Raw genomic sequence first — 26,138 nt, 5'->3', positions numbered from 1 at the left:
CTAGCAAAACTTAAAGTGTCTATGCAAAGTTTGAACCCCCTTTGAAGACCATGTTTGAATGCTTTACATCATCCTGACACTAATCACTAATCATTCAAAAAGCCACATTAAACAAAATATTCCAATGGGGTGAATGCTTTAAAAAAAATGTTTTAGCTTAAGCTAGCCGTGTATGATGTAAAACATATTTCTATACCTTCCATGGCTGTGTGTATGTATTTGTGTGCTCACTGTTTTTACATTACACACTGGCAGATCCAAGCATGCTGAACCAACCTGTCAGGATTCCACTGGCGACCCCCGGGATGCCCTGGATCTCAGACACATTGTTGTTTGCAAAGAACTTGTCGCAGGTGGCGTTGAGGAGAGGTGAGTCACAGAACAGGCTCCACAGCTTGGTGGTGACTGTCCCGTTAGCCGTCTCAATGGTCTTGGCACAAACATCAAAACTGGTCTTCCACACCAAAGTGCGGTTGCCCAAGAGACACACACTGGAGGGAAGAAAGGCACAAAATGGCTGTGTCATTGTCTGAGGGATTGTTGTGGGGACTCTACAGATATACAAGTAACTTCAATTATTTAGAAAGCAAAAAAAAAAATGAAACCCTAAAGCACTAATTTGAATAATTTAATCTGTTTTAATAATTTCAAACTTCAGCCTTAAAAAATGAAAACATTTCTCTCCCAATGAAGTTTTACAAATGAAAATGCGAAAAGATGGCTAAAAAGTAGATTCATCAGCATCTTTATAACTATACAAGTAAGAGTGAAGCAGGTTCTTACAGCATGCTTTAAATCATTGGCAGCAACAACTCTTCAGACCTTCAATGCATTAAATAAGAGAGCACACTTTGTGTTGGTCCGTCACATAAAATCTGAATGAAATACATTTACATGTGTGGTCGTAATGTGACAAAATGTGGGAAAAGTTCAAAGGGTATGAATACTTTTGCAAGCCACTGAATATCCCTGTTGGACTGTGTAGTAGGTCCTTTAAATGCTTACGGGAACACGGGAGGCTCAATTGCGGTCTTGATGACTCCGGCGTAGACAGCCAGGATGGAGAGAATGACGCAGGCCAGAAACACCAGCGCCAGCTTGTTGACGTACTTGACGCCGACAAACACCACCGTTGCCATGGAGGCCAACAGGATGGTCCCATAGACACGCATGTTGTTGAGCAGGGCGGCCTCTGCCTCTGCCCCCTCCAGGCCCTCGATGGGAAAGATGGCCGCTTGAGGGCATATGTAGATCTATGGAGAAGAGGGAGTTGTTGTGTTAATCTCTTTCCTCCTGTGTATAGAGTACATATCCAGGGGAAAGAACCGCCTGCAATTCCCAAACAATCTCATTGTTCCCCAAGGGCATGTTGTGGTTGTTTACTCATCCACTTCCCCCCCCCCCCCCCCCCTTCACTTTTCCACCAAAACTGTCTGGGGATTCAACTGGGCAGATTTCAGGTCACATCCCTGCTCCTGTTAGCTCATTGTTTAACTCTGGATTAAATAAATTTCACCCTAGGTCCAAAAAAAGAAAAAAAAAGAAAGATGATACAATTTACAAAAGGTGTGAAAGGCGTGAGGCAGAGTGATGAGGACAACTCTGTGAGGTGTGAAAAACATGTGGTGCTCAAATTAACAGTCCCCCCACTGGAGCTTTAAACAGCACATATAATCTGCCATTTTTAATTTGGCTTAATGAAAGAACTCAAGCATGGTATTAATATTCGAAATAAACTGCCCATTATTACTCTCTTACTACGGGTCAACCTAAGAATAGCTCCATCGTATATAAAACGATAAAGCCCCTAATTAGCACGTCAGTATCTGTCATCGGCTTTAAGATGATTCATGGCTAGGCGGTTACATAAGCAAAGGGGAATTTCTCTTTTTTCAAATAGTCATTTAGTTTCCACTCAAAACAGATAATTGACCACAGAGAATAAATCCAATTGCTAAGAGAAAGCGGGAGAGGGGGGGGGGGGGGCTGGAGAAAGTGATCCAATGCTAAGAACAGCATATCACTAGGCAAACAAATCTCCTGCTTCCCTGTGAACTGTTGGTGCTTCCTAAAAATAGCAGCAGCAGTTTGCGTTCTTGGCTTGGGTGGAAGAAGGATGAAACATATTCAAATCAGCCTTCTCCAGATCCGCTCCTTACAATTCTGCAGGGATTGTTATTTCACAATGGGAAACTAAGCCAGCTCTGACCCAGAAGACAAAATTAACCTTCAGGCATGATCAAACTCTGCATAGCCATTAGAGGCATCCAGGAGGAGAAGAAACGGAGGAATAAATAAAAAAATTATAATTTAAACTTTTTTTTTTAAACACACACTGTGCTATGTTGATAATAGTAGACAAAAGTGTTGAGAGAGGTTTCAAGGAATGCTCTTGTTTCTGGGCCAGTGTCTTGTTCGCTCGCTAATGCAGCATTTGCATAATTACCCAATAGTCCATGCAACATGGGGGACTGCAGTGGAATAAGTGTAGAATAAAAGCTAGAAGGAGGAGGAGGAGGAGGAGGAGGAGGAATGAAGATGGAGATGAAAGATCCTTTCATTTTTATCAACTGATCAGAATTCACGTTGAAGAGCACAACAAACAGCTAGAGAAAAAATAGCTTCAAAGAGCAGTGAGGAGGAGGACAAAGTGTAGGTCCACAGTAGCTGCTTCTTTTCCTTCCACCTTTGCCAATTCACCATTAATTCCATAACCTGAAATGAGAGCAGTATCAAGTCTTCCAAAATATAAGGGAGCTATTTGTTTCAGTTAATTGCTCCAAGGAATTTATACCCTGTCATCTAAAAATGACATCAGAGGAACTGACTGAATATATCCACTCTCAAACTGCTGACACCACACACTGTCAGATTGAATAATGAAGTGTAAACTAAATGCTAATGCAGTCTGATTCTCCGAACAGGCCGGGTCTCCTTTTAAAAACACATTAATGTTACTTTTGCTCGGTTAGATAACATTGAAAAAAGAAAAAGGAAATATTGCCAGTTTCTCAGTAGACGCCAGTGATTGGTTTCTGAATGTCCCTGTGCTGCTGGTTTAGTTTGGCTCCTTGCCTCATATCTTTGAAACATTTCCAATATTGGCACCAGCTTTTCCTTGGATCAGAGCAACATGGAAACAAATCTATTTTGTATTACCTACCTAACTTAATCAAAGGGGGTCAAATTCAATAGTGGCAATGCTGCACTTGCTTACACAATGACACTGCCTTCCTCTTGAGAGTAGCTTTTGTGACGGTGTTATCGCTGTGATAAAATTACAAAGTATGTTGTTGCAGAGTTTACTGTAGGGAAGGGGAGGTTGTGATTTGAGCGGTCATCCCCCACTGGACTGGCAATGCTATCTCATCATTTTCCTCTTTTACTCATTGTGCTCTGGCAACGCCATAGATGAATAAGCCTCAAATGGATGTCATTTTAACTAGGCCGCACAAAACAGACAGTTGACAGTTCTCTCCTTTACTCACATCAACATGAACCCACTCACAACAAGGCTGTCATTGGTCTAAGTTCCAGTCTGAGAAAAACATGGCAGCTGTTCTGGAAATGTTGTCAGGTTTTTCACGAATTATTAACGCGAGTCAATCTCAGAATAACTCTTTGGTGAGAAATAGGCCATGTGCCTGCAGAGCGATGCACCATTTTATATGTACGCCTAATTCAAATATTTTTCTTATCAAGGTTCAGTAATTTGTAGATTGTAGAAGAGTTACATGGTGATCTAAATATTCACTGATGGTCGGACACAGTGGGCTGAATCAACTCTGCATTGGCTGTTTCAATGCAAATCTGTGAACACTCACCCACTCATAGGGGTTCATCTATTAAGATTCAAATTTGCATAGCATTTTGCGTGTGATCAACTAAGAGTAACTGCGCAAATGGCAACAGGTGCAAATATGTCAGAGGCAGTAGATCTAAATGAGGGTTTTGGGTGTGTTACTGGTTGCCAGGTTTGGACGGGGTGAAGAGTGACCGCAAGCGAAAAGGGAAATGTAATGCCATTCAATTAGAATGTGTTGTTGGAAGAGGAAAACACACACATTGTAAGTACAATCAATCACTCCAATAACTTTTGGGAAAACATCAACCACATTAAAGCCTTGTTTGGTTAAATTCAGTTCATTGCAAGTGCGCACCTGCCCAATCCCATAGTGTACTCCTCTTGATGATACCTCTTTTCTCAAGTGACATCTCAACTGTTTCCACTGCCTCCCACCACAAAATCACAGAGTGACTGACTCACACTTGAAATATGGCCCATAGCACACAAAAAAAAAGAATTATAAAAGGGACGCCCTGATAATGACAGTAAAAGAGAGAAGAGTAGAGGGGCTGTTTCTGACCAGGAGTAGCTCGATGGCCCCCAGGATGTACATGGCTCCAGCGAAGGTGGTCCCCAGATAGAAACAGATCCCCACGGCTCCCCCAAACTCAGGGCCCAGAGAACGGGATATCATGTAGTAGGCGCCTCCAGCTGCACACACAAACAACAATGTTAACGGAAACAGACATCTGACAGGTGTGTGGTGTGTAAGTAAGTATATCATTTAATGTGCATGACTCTTTTCACTCTGTACATTTTTTTTTCATGTATATAAGTTCATGCACTTTTGTAATTTGTAATTTTTTTTAATCATACTGCTGGTATTTCCTGACAATAAGCGGAAATAAATGAACTGAACATAAATAAATAGAGCTTAATCAGCACTTTGAAGTAGCAATAAAGGCTGGTACCAGTTATAACAGAGACAGTTATAATTGGCGTAGACTTCCACACTTCTCCACAAGCCTGTAATTTGCTCTGACCCCTGCCGCATGCAAACCAACTGGTTAGACGCAGGCCATCATTACTATGTAAACTCGCATTATAAAATACAGCTATACTGCATAATGTGTACATCAATTTGTCTGCGTACAGATACAAACAAATTATTATTATTTTTTTTTTAACATTTCAGGCATGTTTGGCTTGCGTTTTATTTTGTGTGATGACAAGTTAAAGTGCACCAGATCCCAGTCTGAAGATTTAAATGTTTGTGGGGATATCAAGCTGCACTGGGTGGAATGTGCCAAAAACAATCAGGGAAAAGAGAAATTTAGAAGCGGACAGACTCAAACGGCGATGCCTGTGTGGTGCCAACGTCTGCTCACCCACCTGGCACTACTCCATTGGTAGCGATGGCACTCATCGAGATGGCAGTCAGCATGGTCTACACAGAGAGGGAGGGGGAAATGAGAGAGGAGCATAGAAACAAACATTTAATCATATTTACCCAACTCTGCGTATTCTGTAAATATAAATTTGATTGATGTGGTTCTCATCGTTAAATACTTCAAGAAGATCATCTTATTTAATTGTTTTGATGTGACAATGTTTATAATCAATTATTCTAACTAATTAAGAACCATGGTTAAAAATGTAGGAAAAAAACAACAACAACCACACAAGCGTAAGAGTTTATAACCATGCTAACAATTGTAGTTTGGCATGGCTGCGTTTTGAGCTAAATGCTAATGTAAAACAGAGTTAGCACAAATACCTCAGACAGATTGGCTCTGTACCATTATGCTGTGGCTTAGCATTGTAACATTTGATAGCTAGCACTTAAGATGAAGTACAGTTAATGTTGTTGGGAAGGACATCCTTTTTTTGCAGCTATTTGGTCATTAACCAAAGTATTGGAGTAGCATTTAGTTAAAGTCACTTTTCCGATAGAGTCCACTTCAGTTAACCACTTTAAGAAGGTAACTGTAAGAATTTTCATTTCCTCCCTGTGATGTCCATTATTACAGCATCAGGCCTGCGATATATGAAACATCCAAATGACCGGTGACAAAGTTCACGTGAGGACAACAAGTCCACAGCGACGCTACATGCTAGAGCTGACTGGTTTGGTAATTAGATAAATAATAACGCCACCGGGCCTGTCAACAGCTGTCAGAGCACATTCAAACAGCCAATGACAACTCTGATGTAAAACACAGTAGGCCTATTGAAGGGGTGAGAATACACAGAGAGAATGTGAGGGCATGCTAGAGTGGAGATCACTAGTTGCCTGCAACGCAAAACGCCAGCCAGAGGAAGAATGGGCCAGAAAAAAAAAGACAAAGTCAGAAATAGACAGAGAGAGATAGTGTTTGTGAATTTCATCATTCTTTCAAACACCATTGTTGAATTTCTGACTTTAACGTTTTACATGATTGAAAGAGCTCCACGGACACAGGAAAGAGAAGCAGGAGGAGGAGATGTGAGAGCGAGCTGGTAAAAGTCAGTGGCATCTCCTAAAAAAGCTCCTGATTATGTCTCTGTAAATAGTCTCTAATTGCTGCAGTTAAAGCCAGTTTTTATTGTTCCATAGGCCTATTTGCTATTGCATTTATTGTTTTGGTCATCGTGGAGTCTGTTGTATTATACATTTAATGCTTTTTTTCTTATCAAACTTGTATTTTCATTTCCATATATATGAATTAATAAGTAATATGTATGTCGTTCAATTGAGAGGTGATTGTGAAATTAACATAATGTATGCTCATAGTAACTTTTATATTTCTATATTTTTTTGGCTCAACTCACACTGTTGTTTGCAGCTGTTTCAGACAATTTTTATTTCCAGGTAAATTGAAAATGTACATCCTTTTCTTGTGGTTAATTTGGTGATTCAGTGCAGGCTTTGGACAGTTTGGACTACCTTGCTTATCCTACTGCCTACGCGATCCCGGGTAATTGGGAGAAAATGGACTGATGGATTTAGTTAATTTACAACTGCAACGATATGCCAGTATAATAATCACAATTCTTTAAAACACCAAAATGTTGGATGTTCAAAATGTAATTAAGTGGCCGATACATTTTTAATAGTCTTTTTTTTAAACTTCTTTTTTAAACACCCTAGAATATTGCTTTTTAGTTAACTCAATTATAAATTAGGGATATAATGGATTTTACTTTGATATCCTTCTGACGGCTTTTTCTTTGAAAAGTGCTTTACCCATAAATGTAATAATACTAGAACAATTACTCCTTGTATTAATAACAACGATTATTTTTCCCCCTCTCGAGACTGTTTAATATTATTCTTTGACCACTGCTGAATTTTCGTGGTTATTAACATTGTTCTATTCATAGCTGAGACCGGCAAGACAGTAAAATAGAGAGAGTGAGACATACAGTATGACGCTAGAAAGTCCACCGAGTCCTAGCCAGTTATATTGGACTATCATGAAGTGGCTTCTTGTGAAGACTGTAATGTAGTTAGTGTCACCTGAGGCCCGGTGGACTGACAACCAGAAGTGAAGACTGCGCTGGGCTCCTCTCTCTCTAATCTGGTCATAATGAGGCCACAAGCTCTTCTCCCTCCACAGCTGATAAGACAGTAATTGTTTAAGTGTTTTATCTGATGTTAGCAGCAGCCACGCAGAGGTAGCTCTGTCGCATACTGAGTCATTGAATCACCACACAACTGTACCGGACAGCCACCAATGGATTTATGTGATTTAGACTTACTAATACAGCCAAATATACAGTAGATGTATGGCTCTGGACTGGACTACATATATTTCAGTAATTTTGAGGTAAAATGTGGAAAGATGATCAGACAAAAGGAAAGGAATCAGACAAAAACCTTCATTTTGAATTTAAAAAATATGTGTTAAAAATAATAATTAACCATTGGATGAAAGCCCTGAACAGTGCCTGTGTTTGTGTGATAGTGGTTGTGCATTGAGTTCGGAGGGTGGTTTATTTTAATTAGGTCTTCAAGAACCACAAAAGACAAGAGCAACAGTATAAAGAAAGAAGCCTGTTTTTGTCTACCTTTGTGAGAATTCAAGGATGCATTGTATAGGAAAGGATGGAAAAAAAATCTGCCACAGACGGGCACAGTAACAGTAATTGAGGTGGGTGGGGCTTAACGAAACGTTAATTCATCCCTTTCATTAGATAAGTTGGGGATGGAGTTTATCGTAATTGTAGATTTATACATCTTTCCAATGTTTATAAGACCATTTTTTTCTGGATTGTGACAACCTTTAGAAGGATATACAGACAGCAACTGTAACCTTTAGAAACTCTGTCTGATTTTGTTTTGATATATGAAATCCCTTTTGGTTCTTTACTTTTAGCATGTATCCTACATTCCTATTCCACTCGAGCCTCCGGGTGTCACTGTAGACAGGGACATTTAGAAATGTCATCAATATTCTGCTGTCACAAACACAAAGGATCTTTGACTGGCCTGCAAAGTTTGCAGTGATCTCAGAAGGTCACCCTTTGATTTAAGACAAACTTTTGTTCAGCTTTCTGTCTCTCATTTTCTACCTGGCCGGATGATTGATGGCTGAAAAAGCCTCAGTACTCCCACCCTGATGAATCAGCCCCTGATTGCTGTACTGGCAATGGAGGCAGCAGTGATCTTGTGCAGTGGGCAGGATGTGCAAAATCTTTATTTTATTTTTTTTACCTCCACTGACCCAGAGCCTGTGGCCTGTTTTTCGCGTCGTCCCACTTTCAGGCAAGTGCAGGTAACCCAAAAAACTGTGACAGATTGTGAGTTTGCTTAATAGGGTTTGAAGCCTACTCGGGTATGCCACGCTATTTATTCACTATGCAGCCCGGAGTCAGTGACTGTATACTTCCAAACTCACACGCACAAACACGCCCTCTGGCCTCCAAGCGTGCCAGTAGAAGATGTTGGATTATGCCGCCTCACCGTCTGTTTTGTTCATATGAGGGTTTAAAAGCAGACGGCTTACATCTCAAACAAAAAAAGGGACCTTTTCTCTGTGTTAGCTTGCCCGAGGAATGTGTATGGTGAAGAAGCTCATTTGAATTTTTAAGAAAAGTCTGCTGGCTGATTTAAGGCCTCTGAAAACCTGGTCTAAAATAGAGAAAAAAATCTATACGGTATCAAGGTAGGGTGTCATAATGAGCTTTAACAAAAATCTGATAGAAAATAGATGTTCATAAATATTATGAAACATATTTTTTTTTATGCCTAGACCGTTTGACAAGACTGTGTGGCCGTGGCAATATCAAACGGTCTCCATGGTGAGCTGACAGTCGTTGTTTTTATAGGATTGTGTGGATTTGGGTTTACAGGGGCTTTAAGGACACTTTAGGTCTGTGTTTGCCCCCGAAGCGACAGACATACTCTGATTTGGCCGTTAGGTGACCTACGAGTTAGGCGGAAATTGGTTTTGACAGGAATGGAGTTTTGGCACTGCCCCGAGACCGTGGTTCATTAGCATGCTTCATTACACAAATGGAGAATAGCTTTGTCCAGGATACAACTTCATCAATTCAAACTCGCACACACACACACACACACACACACACACACACACACACACACACACACACACACACACACACACACACACACACACACGTACCATAGCAGTCTATTCTCAGTGTGCTGTTTATCACTTGAAACCCCTGCGGATGGTAAACTGCAGAAGGCAAAAGTCTCAGGTGAAGGAGATGGAGGTGATTTTAACTTTCAGAGTTTTAGACACCAGGGATGGAGAGAAAGAGATGCAGCTGTATGTGAGAGGGAGAGAGAGAGAGAGAGAGAGAGAGAGAGGGAGAGGTGGCATAGGAGGGTTGAAAGAGAAGGAGAGAGAGTGGCAGACAGAGCAACAGAGAGGAAATAATGAGACAGTAAAATGAAAAACGGGTCGGAGAAAATTGAGGACGCAAAAGAGATGAGAGTAAAAAATGAAAGGGATGAGAGGAGAAAAGCATCCTTAGCATTTAAATGAGTCACGACGACAGAGGGCAAGCCACCCTTCCCCTTCGCAGCAGTTTGGATTCAAGACCTGGAAGTAATGAGGAAGGCCAAACAACAGATGACTTTCCATCTAGAATATTAAAGCTCATTTTATCTTGGTGACAAGCCTGCATTCATTATCTGGGCTAAAAATACACACACGCACGCGGGGAGCGCATGTCTGAATATATCGGCTCGGAGAACGCCGTCTACCGCTCATGTATCGACTTTTAGAATGGTTGTGTGTGTATAATTTCATGGTTAATGGCGTAATGTGTCAGAGCTGTTCCACATGGAGGCACATTCCTCACATTCTAATGATTCCCAGAATGCGCACAGGGGTTAGGCTGCTTGTTAATGTCCTGACAAAATGCTGCGTGACGGAAAATAATAACGGTATAAAGCTGGGAACACACCGCACTGGCCGCGCGGCGAGATTACATACAAAGTCAATGTACTAGCACGTGGCCGCGCGTCCACCCAATAATCGGCGTCCAGCGGCCGGCGGCGGGGGCTTGCGCGGCGCGTGGCCGCGCCTCATGAGAGGCGCGTGAATCGGGAGCGCGGCCATTAGCGGCGCATAGAAATTGTGTCATCGAAGGAGCGTGAATCGAAGGCTTGTGCGGCGAGCACGGCGCCGCAGAAAAAGATGAAATTTTTCATCTTTTTCTGCAGCGCCGCCGGGCACCGCGCCTCCACAGCCAATCAGCGTTGAGATTGCCCGGTGGCGGTGGTCTGCAAGACGAGGTGGGCGTGTGGAGTGAGGACATCGGGCTTCCAATACATTCTGCAAATATGTGTAGGCTATTTTGCATCTGTTTAGCTGTTGGTTGTACTTTAGCCAAGGTAGCGCCGGTTAGCATAGTGAAACTCACCAAGCTGTGTGCTGTTCCTGAGGATAATATACCCAAACTTGACGGCGGTGTCCGTGTGGAATTCCAATATAGTGCAGCGAAGAACCGGTGTTGTCCTCCGTCAGCCGGCACACTTTCACTTTCAGGTAGGCTGATGTTTGCCTTTACTTTAGCCGCTGAGCACACACTGCTGTTGTTAATGTGTTTAGTATGTTGCTGAATTGCTGTTAATGTGTGTGTATTTGAGATCGGGGTGCGTGTTCAGGCTGTTTTAATGATATTTGTGACAAGACTGCCGCTGGTTACACAGTGAACCTACATCTGTATTTTTTGGCACAGCTGGACCATGTTATTGTTGTTGTTGCACCGTAAGTGTGACGGGTCTGATCTCGGCGTCGGCGTCAGGAATATATGGCCCAATATGATCAAGCGGCGAGCCTCCTGCTGTCACGCGGCCAACCGCTGCCTACGATGAGGCGGCGGTTGGCCGCGGCGGCGACTGCGGTGAACATGGCCCAATATGACCAAGCGGCGAACCTCCTGCATTCACGCGGCCAACCGCCGCAGGCGGCCAATGCGGTGTGTTCCCAGCTTAAGTGTTTCGACGGCTACAGATGTGTGCTGCTGTGATTGAGCACCTAATGAGTAGTGCTCCGTCAGTGATGCCCCATCATGCAATAATGTGAATAAAACATGGGCTCTCCCATTGTATATTAGTGGGCTTTAAAGCATGCGTGATTCCTCTGCACTTCAGGTCCTGTGGCTTTCTCTTAAGGTGGGGATCACAGCATACATGTTCAAACGCACACACACACTCCTGTGGTGTGTTGATGGCAACCCCTGGAGGGCTGGGTGGTTATGTGTTATGTAAGGAGCTCAGGAGGAGAGAGGTGGGGGTTTCTCACACACTGCTCACGCTCAGGCTTATCGCCCCGGGGCTCTGCAATGAGCACGGTGTGACAGATAAGAAATAAGCATGTGTATGTGTGTGTGTGTGTGTGTGTGTATGTACGTGTGAGAAAAAAGGAGCGAGAGAGGAGGGAGGAATAGGATGTAGGTCCCAGACGGTAAATACTCACCAGTATATGACATGAAAAATAATTTTTTTTGGCTACATTGAACAATTTTCATCGATATTTTTGGTGTAAGCCTTTTTTTAATAAACTTCGCCAGAATATATTAATCTATTGAATTGAATTTTAGACCTTACACTAGTGGTACATTTTAATGATAAATTGTTCCAAATACCAATGGCATGTAAAATCTGTGTTCAAATGAAGAAAAAAAAAAAATAGCTACTGCTTTCCCTCAGTATGCAGTTTCAAAGCCCTCTCTTCACTGTCACCGAGAAACGTGATTGGGAAGCATATTGCCTGTGTGTCTGTGTGCAGGCAACTTTGCTATGGTTCGGGATTTGAGGGGGTTGTTCTATAAATACACTCTGTGCTGGAGGAGAATCTAGGCTGCAAAAACACACAGACATGCCAATATACAAGGCTGCCACAATGCACAGTGCACACTGCAAACCAGAGAACAGATACAAAAGCCTGACACGCTGAAAGACCACACTAACTGCCCTGTACAGAAACATAAGCATACATATTGAATAGATAAGATGTTAGACATTGAGAGTGGAGGCGCAGTAGCCTATATACAGTATGTTCCCTGACAATCAAATGCATCAAACGAGTCAAACACAATCAGTTTGTAACAGCAACTGGGATAACTGACAGTGGCGATGCAGATCCTGTGGGACACTGTCTTTTGTAAATCCAGTTGAACACCAGAGTCGCTGTGACACATGACAGCTCAGTGGCACTGACATTAATAGAAACCAGGCAACATCACAGTGTGTCGGCGTCCATTTTATTTATTTTACAGATTGCAATGTGTAGCGTCTTCAAATATAAATTGTCCTCATACTGTGCCTCAAAGGGAACTTTCTGTTTGATAGAACATCTCTGAAGATAGCCCTCATAGCTAATGTCATGTGAATGCAGTTACGGCAACGTCACAGATGGCCATATGATCAGACTGAATTAAACAGGAAAAATCTTAAAAATTCATCACTTGAAATGCTGCCTTAATTAGGTCAACATTACCATTTTAGCAAGTAAAAATAGATACTATTTCCTAAAAAAGATTGAACTCTTAACTATGAATATGTTCTTTGTGGTAATCACATCTTGGTCAACATGTCAGGCAGTGGATAGGATAAGGATCCTTCTGTATTAAATCGTTGTGTAAAATGGAGCTGTAAAACAACAAGATTTTTTAATCGGTATGTTTTGTGACCGTGTATTTGGATGCATGGCGGTTTCAGATTATGGAGGTTTCAGTTTTAAAAACCTGGTCATATTCTAGATTCTTCTCGTTCAATTCCAATTACGAATATATATCCTGCTTCAACAAGTCGTGTCTGTTTATTCAAAGGCTGATATAACGTATTCCTCCATGGCTGTCCAAAACCTATTCAAAACACATTACTGAGCCACACTGTTGCACTCGATGACATATTACTTCATTACCATGAAAATGGGCACTGACGTGTGTTTTGAGTCGGTCCCACATACACTTTCCACTTTACCACGTAAATGCTCACTGGCAGATGAAAACGGTCCCCAACAAATGCACCAATTACCGTGTTTGCTGAAAGCTACAGTGGCAAGCTGTGTTAGGAAATAACACTGGCTTTATAAAAATAAAAAGTGATTAATTGTGATACATTTTTAATGATACAGTATATACGTCGATGTTGACGATAAAAAAAACACTGAAAATAACTGACATTTAATCATTTTATATGAACATATTTTAAGCAATTGAGTTCACTCGACGTCATTGAAAATGAGGGTCACCCCTCAATTGGTCTCTCGAGGATAAATAAAAGTTAAATGAGTTCACAAATTAAACTGAATTACAAATGCATGGTGATAGAATGTGTGCCATATAAAGGCTTACCAATGTAACAAAGAGAAAATATATTACAGAAGGACCACATTTGACCTGAGAGACCAACTATATTTAGAGTCTGCATTGACTCTTAAAGACAATTTACGACCCTTTGCAGTGGCCTGAGGGGCAGTAAAATATCAGCTTTAGACAGGAAAAAGCAGGACACTAACACAGGAAGTCCATGTTTGTGCAAGGGTGTTTTTTTTAATTTGTGCTCCACAGAGGAGGTGGGAGAGAAGAGAATTATGGCCAAGATATTGACCGTCTTCATCGGTTAGAAAGGACATTAAATCCTGTTTTCCTACCAGATCTATACAATTCATGATAGAGAGAATCTTTTTGTTTACTATTGAGGTTAGATTGGAATAGGGATCGGAAGATATAAGATATATCACAAATATAGATAAATGACACTCACAATATGTGATGTAATATACCGCAATATGTGGTACATTTCCATTATCAGGAAAATATTTTCATTTGACTTGAATAAGCTGACTAGATCGCTAATGTGCAATCCTACAGTATATTGATTTGCTGATTTATTTTGAATTGCATCAAGGTGGCGCTGAATCTTTCTAGTCATTCCTAAATCCTAAACCTGTCACCAAGGCTGGAGGCTTGCATCCCCGATAAAAATAAAAGTAAATTTGTGACGGTTTTTAACTAAAAAAAACCTATATCCTATGTGTGATACAATACAGATATTTGTTTTCGAAACAGATGGGTAAAGTTATTCCAGTATGTTTGAGAACCATTTTAGGAGACATAAAAAATAAATAAAAAAAACATTTAGATGATTATTGTGATAATATCACAATTCACAATTATTCTGACCAAGATAGTCATGACATAAAATGTTCCTATCATCCCATGCCTAGATGGGAATGGATGTCTTTGCTGCACCCATGTTGAATGTCATTCATCAATGACACTATTATAAATGTATGGAACAAGTATGTCCTAACCGAAAACATACCAATGTATGTACTTTTTTCCTACCGTTTGGTTTTGCCTTACATTTTGCACTATTTAGAATCTATTTAATTATCTCATCTTGTCTTATTTTATCCTTTGTGTACATATTGCACCATGGGTCGGAGAGAAACGTAATTTAGATTCCTCTGTATGACTGGCACATATTGCAGAAATTGACAATTAAGTTGACTTGAAAGGGCTAAAATGATAACAGGTGACACACTCACTGTGGCACAGCACATGAAGACGATGAAGAACGTCCCAATGACACCCCCGATTCCCACCAGCCACGTCATTCTGAGGAAGAGGATCACGCCGAAGATGTTCTGGATGCACGGCATGTACACGCCCATAAGAGTGCCGAGCTGGGGGGCCTGGAAGAGAAAGAGGGGAGAAATGAATTAATGGGCCGAAAAGGTTAATCAAAAACATTTCATTGTTAGTTGACGTTTAGTTTAATGAGTTTATTGATTACAATTAATTGTGAATTTCAAACCACAAAAGGGAAAAGTTTGGCTCAGTATCACTTGTTTATTTGCCATAAACCCGACACACCAGATGTGTAACACTCTCTCTCTGACTACTGCTTCATTTTGGCGTCCACGTCAATCAAAGCAAATCAACACAACGACGGCTAGAATCACAGTGTGTCAATTTTGCTATAGTTTCTTTGATATAGGACACATTCAAAGATAACACACCACAGATGGTCACACTGCCATTAAGGCAAAACACACATTTACTTGTTGGACTGCACAGATTGTCGCTTTCGAAGGCGCAATTTGTAAAAGTCACACGTTGCTTCGGTTTGAAATAGCTCCTGTTGTCGCATTACCGGCTTAGTCTATTTTGATTTATTGTGAACATCTGTTTCTCATTATGTCAGTGTTAACTTTCTTTTATTTACTCGACTCTAGTCTTTCTTATAACTGATGCAGCTTGATATGCATTTAAAGCTGTAACTGTATTAAGTATTTAATGGTTAAAAGGCTCAGTTCTTACATCTTCCTCGTCTGTTAAAGTGCACCTTTTAATTGCAGATTTTTTTTTATTTTGATGATTTCCCACGTTGCTTTCTGTAATTCCTTTGTTGCTTTCTAGAAGAATTATTACTTTGAGTCCAGAAAAAAAACAAAAGTTTGAGATCAGGCGGCAGCAGGGGACCAATCTGTTCAATGGATGGATTATTATTTTCTTAACGTGCAGGCTCCTGTTTTTCATGGAGAAGTTTGGCTATTGGTTTTACTGCAGTGGCTTCCCTGCTTTGGATCAGTGGACAAAGGAAAACCCGCTCAGAAGCAGCAGAACACGGGTTCGAATCCCACCCGGGTCATTCTCTGCATGTCATTCCCCTCTCTGCCCCATTTCATCTCTGTCTCTCCAATTCCATCTAATAAAGCAAAAATGCCAAAATAAATCTTTAAAAAAAAGCTGCTCTGTACGTCCGCATACAGTACGTTTTTCAAGGCCGTTCTATTGAAAGCAATTACTGACACTTGGAGACTGAAGATGTATCTTGTTGTACTACGGAATGATTAATAGGAGGTTTCTTTTCCTGAAGGTTTTAAGGATGTTCTTTGTGTGTGTGTGTGTGTGTGTGTGTGTGTGTGTGTGTGCACCAATGTGATGTGTCATGTATTAAATCTGAAGGACACATCAGCTGACCCTGTACATAATAGAGGAATATTCATTTAGGCTCAAGGACAGCTTGGCCAATGAAGGGTAATTGCTGGTATCCAGCCATGACCCATTTTAGCAAAGTGAGAGCACAGACCTCGACTGTTACATCATTACGTCACAGAATAACACAAAACTTCTCTGCTGCATCTCTACGCTTAAATAGAGACAAAGAGGATGGATAGAGGCGGTGATTAGCTGTGGATATATATATATATATATATATATATATATATATATATATATATATATATATATATATATATATATATATAATATAAAATCTTCATTCTGTCTACTAAAGGATTGAATCATCTAAACTGTCAAACAACTAAATCATACATTTTGAAATATGACTGCAGCACAGAAAGGCAAAAATATGTTTTGGGTCATTTACAAACTGTTTCCCCATGATGTTCGTTGTTTCAAAAATGCATTATGTAATAATGACGTGCTCTTGTACCTTGAAAACTGCTCGCTAATCAGTGAAGGCTGCTAATCTTTTTATTAAAAAGTGGAAGTGCAATGGAATTAGGAAAAACTGGAATGACACTATACAAAATGGAGGATCTAAAAAAAAGAGATCTGCACTGGGAAGTGACAGCAGATGCAGAATTCATAAACAAGACTTTTAATCAAATCATCCTGACAAGTGGCTGACATCAAATGAATAATATTGTGCCTGATGCTACAGTATGTGATTTGTTTGGAGAGGCTCGCTTTCCTGCATTAATAATGCACAGTTTGCAGGGAGGAGAAGAGAGCAAGAGCAGAGGGAAAGAGAGAGAGAGAGAGAGAGAGAGAGACAGAGACAGAGAGCGAGAGAGCGAGAGCAAGCCCAAACAGGTCTGAGGCAAATATAATTATCATCTAATTTCCTTTGGATAAACAACAGAGCAAGAGCTCACACTTAGAACTGTAATTAGCGAGCTTATTACTTTAGAAACCTGGCTGTGAAGCAGCAAACGGCTTAGAATAACATGTCCAATCGCATCATATCAAAACATATTATATCACGTATCATCAAGAAAGGACAATAAATCAGGCATCATTCCTAATTTAATATTTTCTGTTTGCTATTCTCAAACTTTTAGCTTGACACTAAGTGCATTGTACTTTACTTTGTTGCACCGCTCAACACGCTACTGTACATTGATACTTAAAGGTACCCTGTGGAGATTTTCATTTAAACAAAGAAAAGTTTCTCTTTGAATTCAGTGTTCAATTGACCTGTTGAGTGCATTTCATCCTTCATTGAACATTTGCAAAGCAGATTTTTCTTAAAGGTTTGAAACCTGAATTGTTTATGCCCAAGATCTTATGGGAGCATTCTTCTTCTCCTTCCCTGCCTTTGTTTGCACAAATAGCACAAAACCAACATTGTCAACGTGGCAGACAATTTGAATTGGCCAATCAAATGGGAATCTAAATCCATTCAATTACATTTTCAATTTCAAGTTCAAGCTTTCATTTATCGCATGTGCAATAACAATTTTAATATGCCATACACTGCTTCTTGGCTTCCCCACAGGGAATAACCAAATCTCATCTCTTTTTTTATTGTTGCAGTGTTAAGGTACTTTTATTACAAGATGGCACCTTTCTGATGTCTAAATGGTCTTAATGTATTTTTTTGTACTTATGTGTTTTTTTATTTATTCTAATTAACTTAATTTTGTTTCTAATGTTTTTATTGGTTGGCAGCTATGCAGACGTTTTGTGACAATGCACATGTCACACATGTCTATAGTTTCTCCTCTGTAGAGCTGAATATGTAACATACAGCAGCCCTTCCTGTCCTACAACTTAATCCTCACAGTGGGGGATCTTTCAGCCTTCAGCCTCATTGTGCCTCAATCATAGATCCATGTCGTCGCCTCCCCGGGTTTCTGGAGGACGCAGCGGAGAACAAACCTTGTCCATCTCTGTCAACCCCCCATCACACGATAATGATTCGCACAGTGTGTCTGCCCACCAAGTCATGCAAGTCAGATGGTGACTCACCCTGGGTGTGTTTGCCCTTCAGTGGGTGGCGGAGAGGTATTTTCATCGTCTGGTTGTCAAGGGTCTTTATCACGTTTTCTTTAATTGTATGAAAAATGAAACCCTTACAGTAATGGGCATTAACCTTTAAAACAGTTGCATTATTTAATTCAATTTCATTATTATTATTTTTTTTGTGCTACAAGCATCCCTGTCAGGCTTCATTTCCTGTATTAAGCTTAGTTGATTTGACAATCAAAAGTGTAAAATTGTTTCACTGGAACAAAACCAGTCAGAGCAGCCATAATCTGTATTTAAACTGTGAGCCCATGCTGGAAGTCTGCATGTTCCAAACAGGAGAAAACGACTACATGGATAATATAATCAGCAATAAAATCTGTCCAAACAAAACATCACATCTTTTCACCTTCTTTTCGGGACTCCCACACCACCTGCTAGCAAGTGTTTTTATGCTGTAATTAAAAAAGCCTGAGTTTCCATTGACAGGTCCTCCAGGGATTTGGTGTGTAATATACATTAGCAGTGTGGGGTTGCAGGTAGAAAGGTACGTCTGCCATCAGCACTTTGTTGTTGGTCCCAAAACTGCTGCTGCAGCGGAAAGCGGTCTGAGGTCAGTTTGTAATAAAGTAAGTTAGTAGAGGAAAACCTGTGAGCATTTCAATAAGGCGGTGTACAATAACAGACATAACACCCGCGAGATGATGAAGGCTCTCTAGGTCCTTTCAAGGTGGAGGATGCTAATTAAACAGGTTTTACAAAACTACAATGACTTTGTTTTGAAGTCAAAAAGGCGAACACATATTTTACATATTTGCCTCTTTTATTCTGCAAAATCCTTTGCAGCATTCACTTAAAACACATCAAATCAGAAATAGTTGCAACTTGCTAGATTGTTGATTTGTATCAAAGAAAGATAAGATGAAAGTATATCTCTGTAAAATCAATAACACACTGAAGATAGACTGCAGACTCCAAATAAGATTACATTTTAGCAAGTGAGGTATTTTTTATCCTCTGATGCTTTCCATACACATCTATTGAATTAAAGAAAGGGAGGTTAAAAAGCATAGAGAGAGAGTGAATATAATGATTACAGCTTGTACTGATCTGCCCTAAAAGGTGTGTAAATACTATTCACTATCGCAACAAAAATGTATTTATGCCCCCAAAATGCTCCACAGGAGAGTAACATAACCAAAGTAGGCAGCAAGCCACACAAAGGAGAACCACTATCAAGCAGACCTTGAGTGTTGGCCTGCTGATTGAGTGTCTGCTGCAGCTCACAGCCGAGTGATGAATTCTAATCCAGATTCAACAAAAGCTGGGCTTTGGAAAACCAGTGTTTGCCTGCCAGACATGAGCTGTACAGACACAATAATAGAGTCTGAGGAACCAGAACATGATATCAAATCTCTGTGGGTTTGGTGAACAGCCACTAAAACTAAAGAATCTGGCCAACTAATGGGTGCTTCTGATTACTTTATATTGAGAAAATAGCCTGAAACTGATGAAACACTTGTATATGCATTGAATCAATGACCCTGCCGGGGAGAAGGCTGGACGTTTATTGAAAGTGCCGCATTTCTATTCTCATTCAATTGGTGTTTCATTTGTAGACGGTGATTGCAGTCCCGACCGGAGTCTGCTCTGATACACACTAACACCTGCACACACACACACACACACACACACACACACACAAACACGCGTCCGCACGCACACACACACCTGCACAGAAACACGCGTGCGCACACACACACACACACACACACACACACACACACACACACACACACACACACACACACACACACACACACAAACACACAGACGCAGGATGAGTGTCTGTTTAATGGGCTAGGAGCCAGCGGAGTGATGATTTCCCCAGAGAGCAGAGCCACCGTGAGCAAAGGCAGCACTGACTGCAGCAGAGCCACAGGTAGGCCAGCATGGCACCACTGAACTAGGAGGGAACAGCTGCACCGCAAAACCCCTGGGAAGTGCAGGGAATGGATGGCTCAGGTGTGTTAGACACACAACAGGACCTTTCAATACCTCCGTCGTAGCACCTACTTCAGACTCACTGCCTCCTGCTGCCCTACCACTTACCACTAGCCTTTCACCACCAGGCTGGACCTCTCTCTCTCTCTCTCTCTCTCTCTCTCTCTCTCTCTCTCTCTCTCTCTCTCTCTCTCTGCAGCCTCTACATCCATCAGGAGCACTTTATTCACAACACCACTAAAGCGAAAACCAAGCACCATAACCATTTTAAATCCACGTTAAAGCTTTCCTGATGTACAGTATGTGTGCACGGCAATATCGCTATAGTTACATTTGGGGAAATATTTTGGCACATGGTTAGGGTTCCGTAACTAAAAAATTTGGTTGAGATCGAGAAAGATCACAGTCGTGGTTGATAAAAATGCAATTGCTGCTCTGTGATGTGATGCCAACTCTAGCCTCCTGCATGAATGACAGAAGCACTATGTACACCAATCAACCCCACTGCTACATTAACAGCACATCACTTATTGGCTTTATATCAACAGAATTTTGCACCGAACTTCAACAGTCATCATATTTGATTTTAAGCTTTACGTCAGTGGTTTCCAAACCTTTACCAATTCATATTAGCAGTCTACATTTAACTCCTAGTAGTGTTTTTTTTAGGTTTGGTTGTTTTCGGAATAACCTGGACAACCTATTTTAGTTTTCAGGACTTTTCAGGACACCAACATTCCTAAAATCTTTTATAGCCACCTTGTACTTACCAGCACAATTTCCCAATCATATTTCCTCATACCCCCCCACACTGTCTTATTTTGACCCGCCTATGGACATCTCCAGGACTGCTTAGCCTGGCACTAGACATAGCACTTTCTCTCACGTAGACATCAGACTTTGTAAAAGCGAAAAGTAAGAAAAAAAATAAAAATAAAAAGGGAAGGTGAAAGCAGCTTCAAATCCCCGGCTAGCTGCAGGGGGAAATCAAATGAAACAGGGCAGGGGAGGAGGTGGAGGAACCCTTGGATGACTACGTACATCTGAAAGGAGTTGCATGAGAGAGGAAAGGAAACATCCAGGCCCTCAGGCTCTGGGACACCATGCCAACCTGCTTAGGCTGGCGAAATGAGCGCCATCTTCAAATTCAATTCTTAAAGGGATCTTTTATGCTCCCCAGCAGGACAACAATCCACTGCACATCGGAAAAGGCTTCTAGATCTGTGTTTGAATGTCCCTTAATTCCTCATAGGAACTGTGGCTGTCTTTGTAGGCGAGCTAATATTAATGTACAATAGGTGACTGCAAGGCCCCAACATCATGACATTGTGTCCTCCATTTTTCTTTCATTGTTTACAGTAGATCAGTGAAATTCTACCAAAATCAATAAAATATTACCAAAGCATATGACAATTGATGCATTTGTCAAATGTTAATATTTTTAGTCAACCTTTGTGTTGTCATTCATCTTCAGTTTTGTGAAGATTGCTTTCAGTTGAATGTGGGGCTTTGTTTAGTTTGTAAATCAAATGCTTAATTTATCTGTAAATGCTTCTGCCAGTTTCTCGTTTTTCCCCTGGGTTGATATAATTGTTAGTCCTTACATGGACCTAACAATTTTGGGGGCTTGTCCTGAAATGACAAAAAATACCCACAACCGCACGTAACAACAACAAAGTAACTAAGTTTCTTGTTTGACGTCTCTGATTTAGTAACCTATAGAGGCAAGGGGGAGAGGAGAGCAGCGTATGCACACTTCCAGTTTTATTACTGTGGGGGCCTGAGGACTGGGGCATGGAGGAAGTGGAGCGGGTGGAGGGAGGCTAATGACAGAAAGGGAGGCAGACTGGGAGCTTGTAGCGCCATCTTTACGCTCCGCTGGCCAAACAGGAGCTGATAGGGCAAATGTGTTTCTGCTCAGGTGTGCTGAATTATTAAATAGACAGAGAGAGGAGAGGCCAGCGAACATCAGCCTCTGTGACCGGCTGTGAATGAGCCAGTCACTCAGCGGTCAACGCCGCATGTGTGCCAGTGTATGTGCATGGGTGTGTAAAAGCGTTACCCTCTGGTTATCTGTAAAACACCGCCTGCTAAAGCCAAACGTCCTCTGTGGTGCTGAAGCCTCACCACCTCCAAATAGCATATACATGTGTTACTAGAATATTCTAGGTTGAAAGACTCCACAAAGCCCCATGTGTTCCCACCACTTGTGAAACCTTTAGCCCCGCTATCACATTCAAAGGCTAAAAGTCTCCTTATCCACTAATGCACATGCACTGTGCACTAGACTCGGTGAATTTTACTCCTCTTTGAAATCCAGGTCAGCACTTACTTGGCTTGGGTACAAGGCTACAAGCAGGACGGCAGGGAGGAAAATGTATTCTATACTGCAAAAACTCACTCACATATAGGCACCCATGAAACTTCATGATAAAAAAGCTCAACGGTGAATCATATGTTTCATTTGTGGTCTGACCTACACTTAAAAAAAAGAAAAGAAAAAACGTCACTAACCCTATTATCCTGCTCTTTTAGCAAAAATTGACTATATGCCAGGTGTGAAAATCCTCTTCATCTCTGTGTGAACCCAAATGCACCCTGCTTTAATCTATGATTAATTAACATAAATCAAGGCACATCCTCCAAGAGGCAGCTTATAGGAAATACTGATCCGATGCAGCGGTCTAACACGCAGGGAAGGGAGTGAGGGGGTGGGATAAGGTCAAAGCTAAGAGACCAGGGATCATAAAACACCTAGGACGAAAACAGTATTTATGTGAGGGAACATTAAGCTGTAAAAAGCAAGGATAGAGAGCGTATGGAATAATGTTCCTGCAATTATTGGCAAGTGCACTGGTCTAGAAAATGACTTGAGTGCAAGTAAAGAGGTTCCTGGTGTTTTGTTAGGTTATTACTTAAAAGACTATAGAGAAAATACTACTTTATATGTTATGTTGGATTTTATTGGTCAACAAAAATATCCTGCAAACTGACCGCCAACTCGGACCAATTTTCGGAACTATTAAGACTAAAGGCCAAGGGACACAGCTTATTGGTTCAGTAGCCACATCGAGCCAATACCTAAATCTGCCTTTTAGAATCTAGAACTAAATAGAAAGAATTATAGGTCTCCCGTCCAGACAAGCTATTTTAATCCCAAGCAAGGTGCACTTCTGTAACAGTCCCCTGTCGTCTTCCTATAAAGATCATTAGACACCAGCTACGTACATATTCAGGACAGTGCTACCAGATTTAATGAGAACCAGGAGAATTGGACATGTTTTTTCTTAATAGTTTTTTCTTTTCAACTTTTTTTCATTTAGTTATGGAGGCTGCTTCCTTTACCGACCCATACAAGTTAGAGCAAAGATTATTTCTGATAATTGAGGATATAAAGCTAGCAGGCCCTTCAGATCTTTAGGAACCAACCTTTTGATGATCTTAAATGTTTTCCAACTTTATCCACTTTCAAATTGAAATACACAAGAAAGGGCATTCCCCCTGGGTTTAAAAGGTACATTGCAAATAAACTCGTCCTGTTATGTTAGATTTCAAATGAGTGAGGTCAGCGGCAGGTAGAAAAATCACAGAGTGATCAGCTGTGACTGTGGTTGCGTTCCGAATCGCATACTTTCTACTATATAGTATGTAGAAAAAAGATTTAGGATGTCCCGATTCTTATGGCCAGATTTAGGATGGTTAGAAGTACCCGGATGTCCTACTTCATTCGGCCAAGATTGTTAGTGTTGAAAAGTGCATCCTATTTGGGCGATTCTGACCCACAATCCAGTGCGCACGTGAAGTGACGTAACATCGACGAAGCCTCCATATGAAAACAAACGGGGATGCGACGGATATAAAAGCAAGAGGCAAGATCAAGGCGCAATGTTATGATGAAATAAGAGAGTAAAGTATGTCCCAATAGTATGCCTACTGCATCCTAACTAGATTCTTTTTATCATCGGATGTAGTATGTAGAATAGAAAAAAGAAAGAGTATGCGATTCGGAACGCAACCCAAGTTTTGCATTTTAACCTGTGTGACCTCTAGGCTGCTCCTGCGTGTCACATGCCAACCAAATCTCTAATCTTGGCTGTCACACTGCGACACACTTGCTCTAACAACTCCCTCCCTCCCTCTCTCCCTCCCTCCCTCCCTCCCTCACTCACTCACTCAAGGGGCCGATGATGAAGGAGATGGAGAGGGAGGAAGGGAGAAAGGGAGTAGAGCCAGAAATGGAGAGGAAAGGCGAGAGAGAGAGAGAGGTCGCTGTGTGAGCGATAAAACGCCACAGGCTTCCTTAATGAAAAGCCTCTCATGGCGATGGAGAGATTGCCTGCGGAATGGGCTGCTGATTGGAGAAGCAGCAGCATGGTGTAGCGTACAGACTAATTAAAGTATTGAAGGGGCTGGGGTGACAGGGGGGAAGATTAGGCCTGCTCCCAGGGTTAGCCCAAATGAGGAGAGCCGGACAAACACACCTCTCATCTGGGACAGCTGGCAGGGATGGATAATGGGAGAATATACCACCAGCAAAACAGTGATGACGTTTGAACCATGCAGTGCTGAAGTCCCATGTGGACGCTGTTGTTGTCTAATGCTGCTAGCTACATTGTTTGTAAAATCAGGACTTGATAGAAAATTGCTTTAGAAAACAATTTAACGGCCCCCAGATCTTCTGAGAATCCACAGATCTCAACGTCATATTTAGCATGAGGACTATTTCTTCAGTAGAAAGTAGTTCCAGTGAAAACCGTTCACAGTGTGTTTTATCTTGGTAAAGTGATAAATTGTTTCTGGAAAGAGGCAGGGACTGTTGTTGTTTTTCAAACAAGTAATTTGAATTGTTTTGGGCTGGAGGCAGAAATCTCGAAGACTTGTCTAAAATCCTTTGCATATAAAAGCCAGACTATCTGCCTGGCTAGATACCACTTCAAGCAAGTAAAAATTATGTAATGTGTTAATGTCAAAACTGTTCAATATCATTGCTGCCGTATCTACTGTTGCGTCCACAGAGCCATACAGCTGCTCCATTGTTCTACTGCATTAATAGCAGTTCGACAGACAATTCCACTTACTTGTTTTTTTCTGGCCCATTCAGCCACATTTTATGGACCTTCATTAGCAAATGCAGTTTGCTAAGTTGTGATTGAAATGGTTTAAGTGTTAACATTAAAATGACCAAGAGTGTACAATCCTGGTAGCATCTGTGACCTTGCACTTAGGCGCAGCAGTGCTTTTAACTACATGCTAATGTCAGTGTGCTAAAATGCTCACAATGAAAATGGTGTAATGTGCCTGGTCATAATGCTTAGTTTTGCCTGTTAGAAGGACACCATTTGATTAGTGGCACTTGTTGGCAATGTAAAGAAACAGCTGCGGCAGAAGAGGATGTCATTAGATTTGCAGGTATTTATCTGGTCATACGCCAGAGTATTGGTACTTCAATTTTGACCTGAGGATGGTGCTTGATGAATAATAGGACTATTGTAAGTATGTTTAATTATGTTTACCCTAAAAACAATAAATGTCTATCTGCTGGTCGTGCAAGAGGAGAAGTCTCTAGAACTAAGCTTCACGCTCCTGGGGTCGTCAATATCTGCACAAAATATGTTAGTTGTCCATCCCAAAATTCTTGACATATTTTAGTCAACACTAAAGTGGTCATCCCTTGTGAGATGCTCAGCTGCTTGTGTGGCTAATGTTCTACTGAACAACTGAACCATCTCCATGACACATTAAATGTCTGCTGATGAGATGCGGATGAAATTTTGAAATAGCGCACCTTGTTATACACCATTTACATTCAATTAAACAGTTTTTCTGCCTGTAGTGTTTTTGACATGAACTATTGTAGAAGAAAGACACGTGAAGAAAT

At 41.1% G+C, this 26,138-nt stretch overlaps 1 protein-coding gene across 1 annotated transcript in view; it reads right to left on the bottom strand.

Annotated features, from left to right (window-relative positions):
- The window catches only part of slc12a5a (solute carrier family 12 member 5a), a gene marked incomplete at both ends in the record, with an annotated part of 85,538 nt that overhangs the window by 11,832 nt on the left and 47,568 nt on the right, over nt 1-26,138 (bottom strand). Inside the window, 5 exons of the mRNA XM_080026060.1 lie at nt 277-491; nt 1,006-1,253; nt 4,368-4,498; nt 5,180-5,234; nt 14,806-14,952. Coding sequence (XP_079882186.1) covers nt 277-491; nt 1,006-1,253; nt 4,368-4,498; nt 5,180-5,234; nt 14,806-14,952 — 796 coding nt within the window. The remainder of the gene's footprint in view (nt 1-276; nt 492-1,005; nt 1,254-4,367; nt 4,499-5,179; nt 5,235-14,805; nt 14,953-26,138) is intronic.

Source organism: Ammodytes marinus (genome assembly GCF_949987685.1).
Source record: "Ammodytes marinus genome assembly, chromosome: 4".
In the NCBI taxonomy this organism is placed as follows: domain Eukaryota; kingdom Metazoa; phylum Chordata; class Actinopteri; order Uranoscopiformes; family Ammodytidae; genus Ammodytes; species Ammodytes marinus.
The sequence above is the reverse complement of the archived record's forward strand: the minus strand, read 5'-3'. Positions and strand labels throughout refer to the sequence as shown.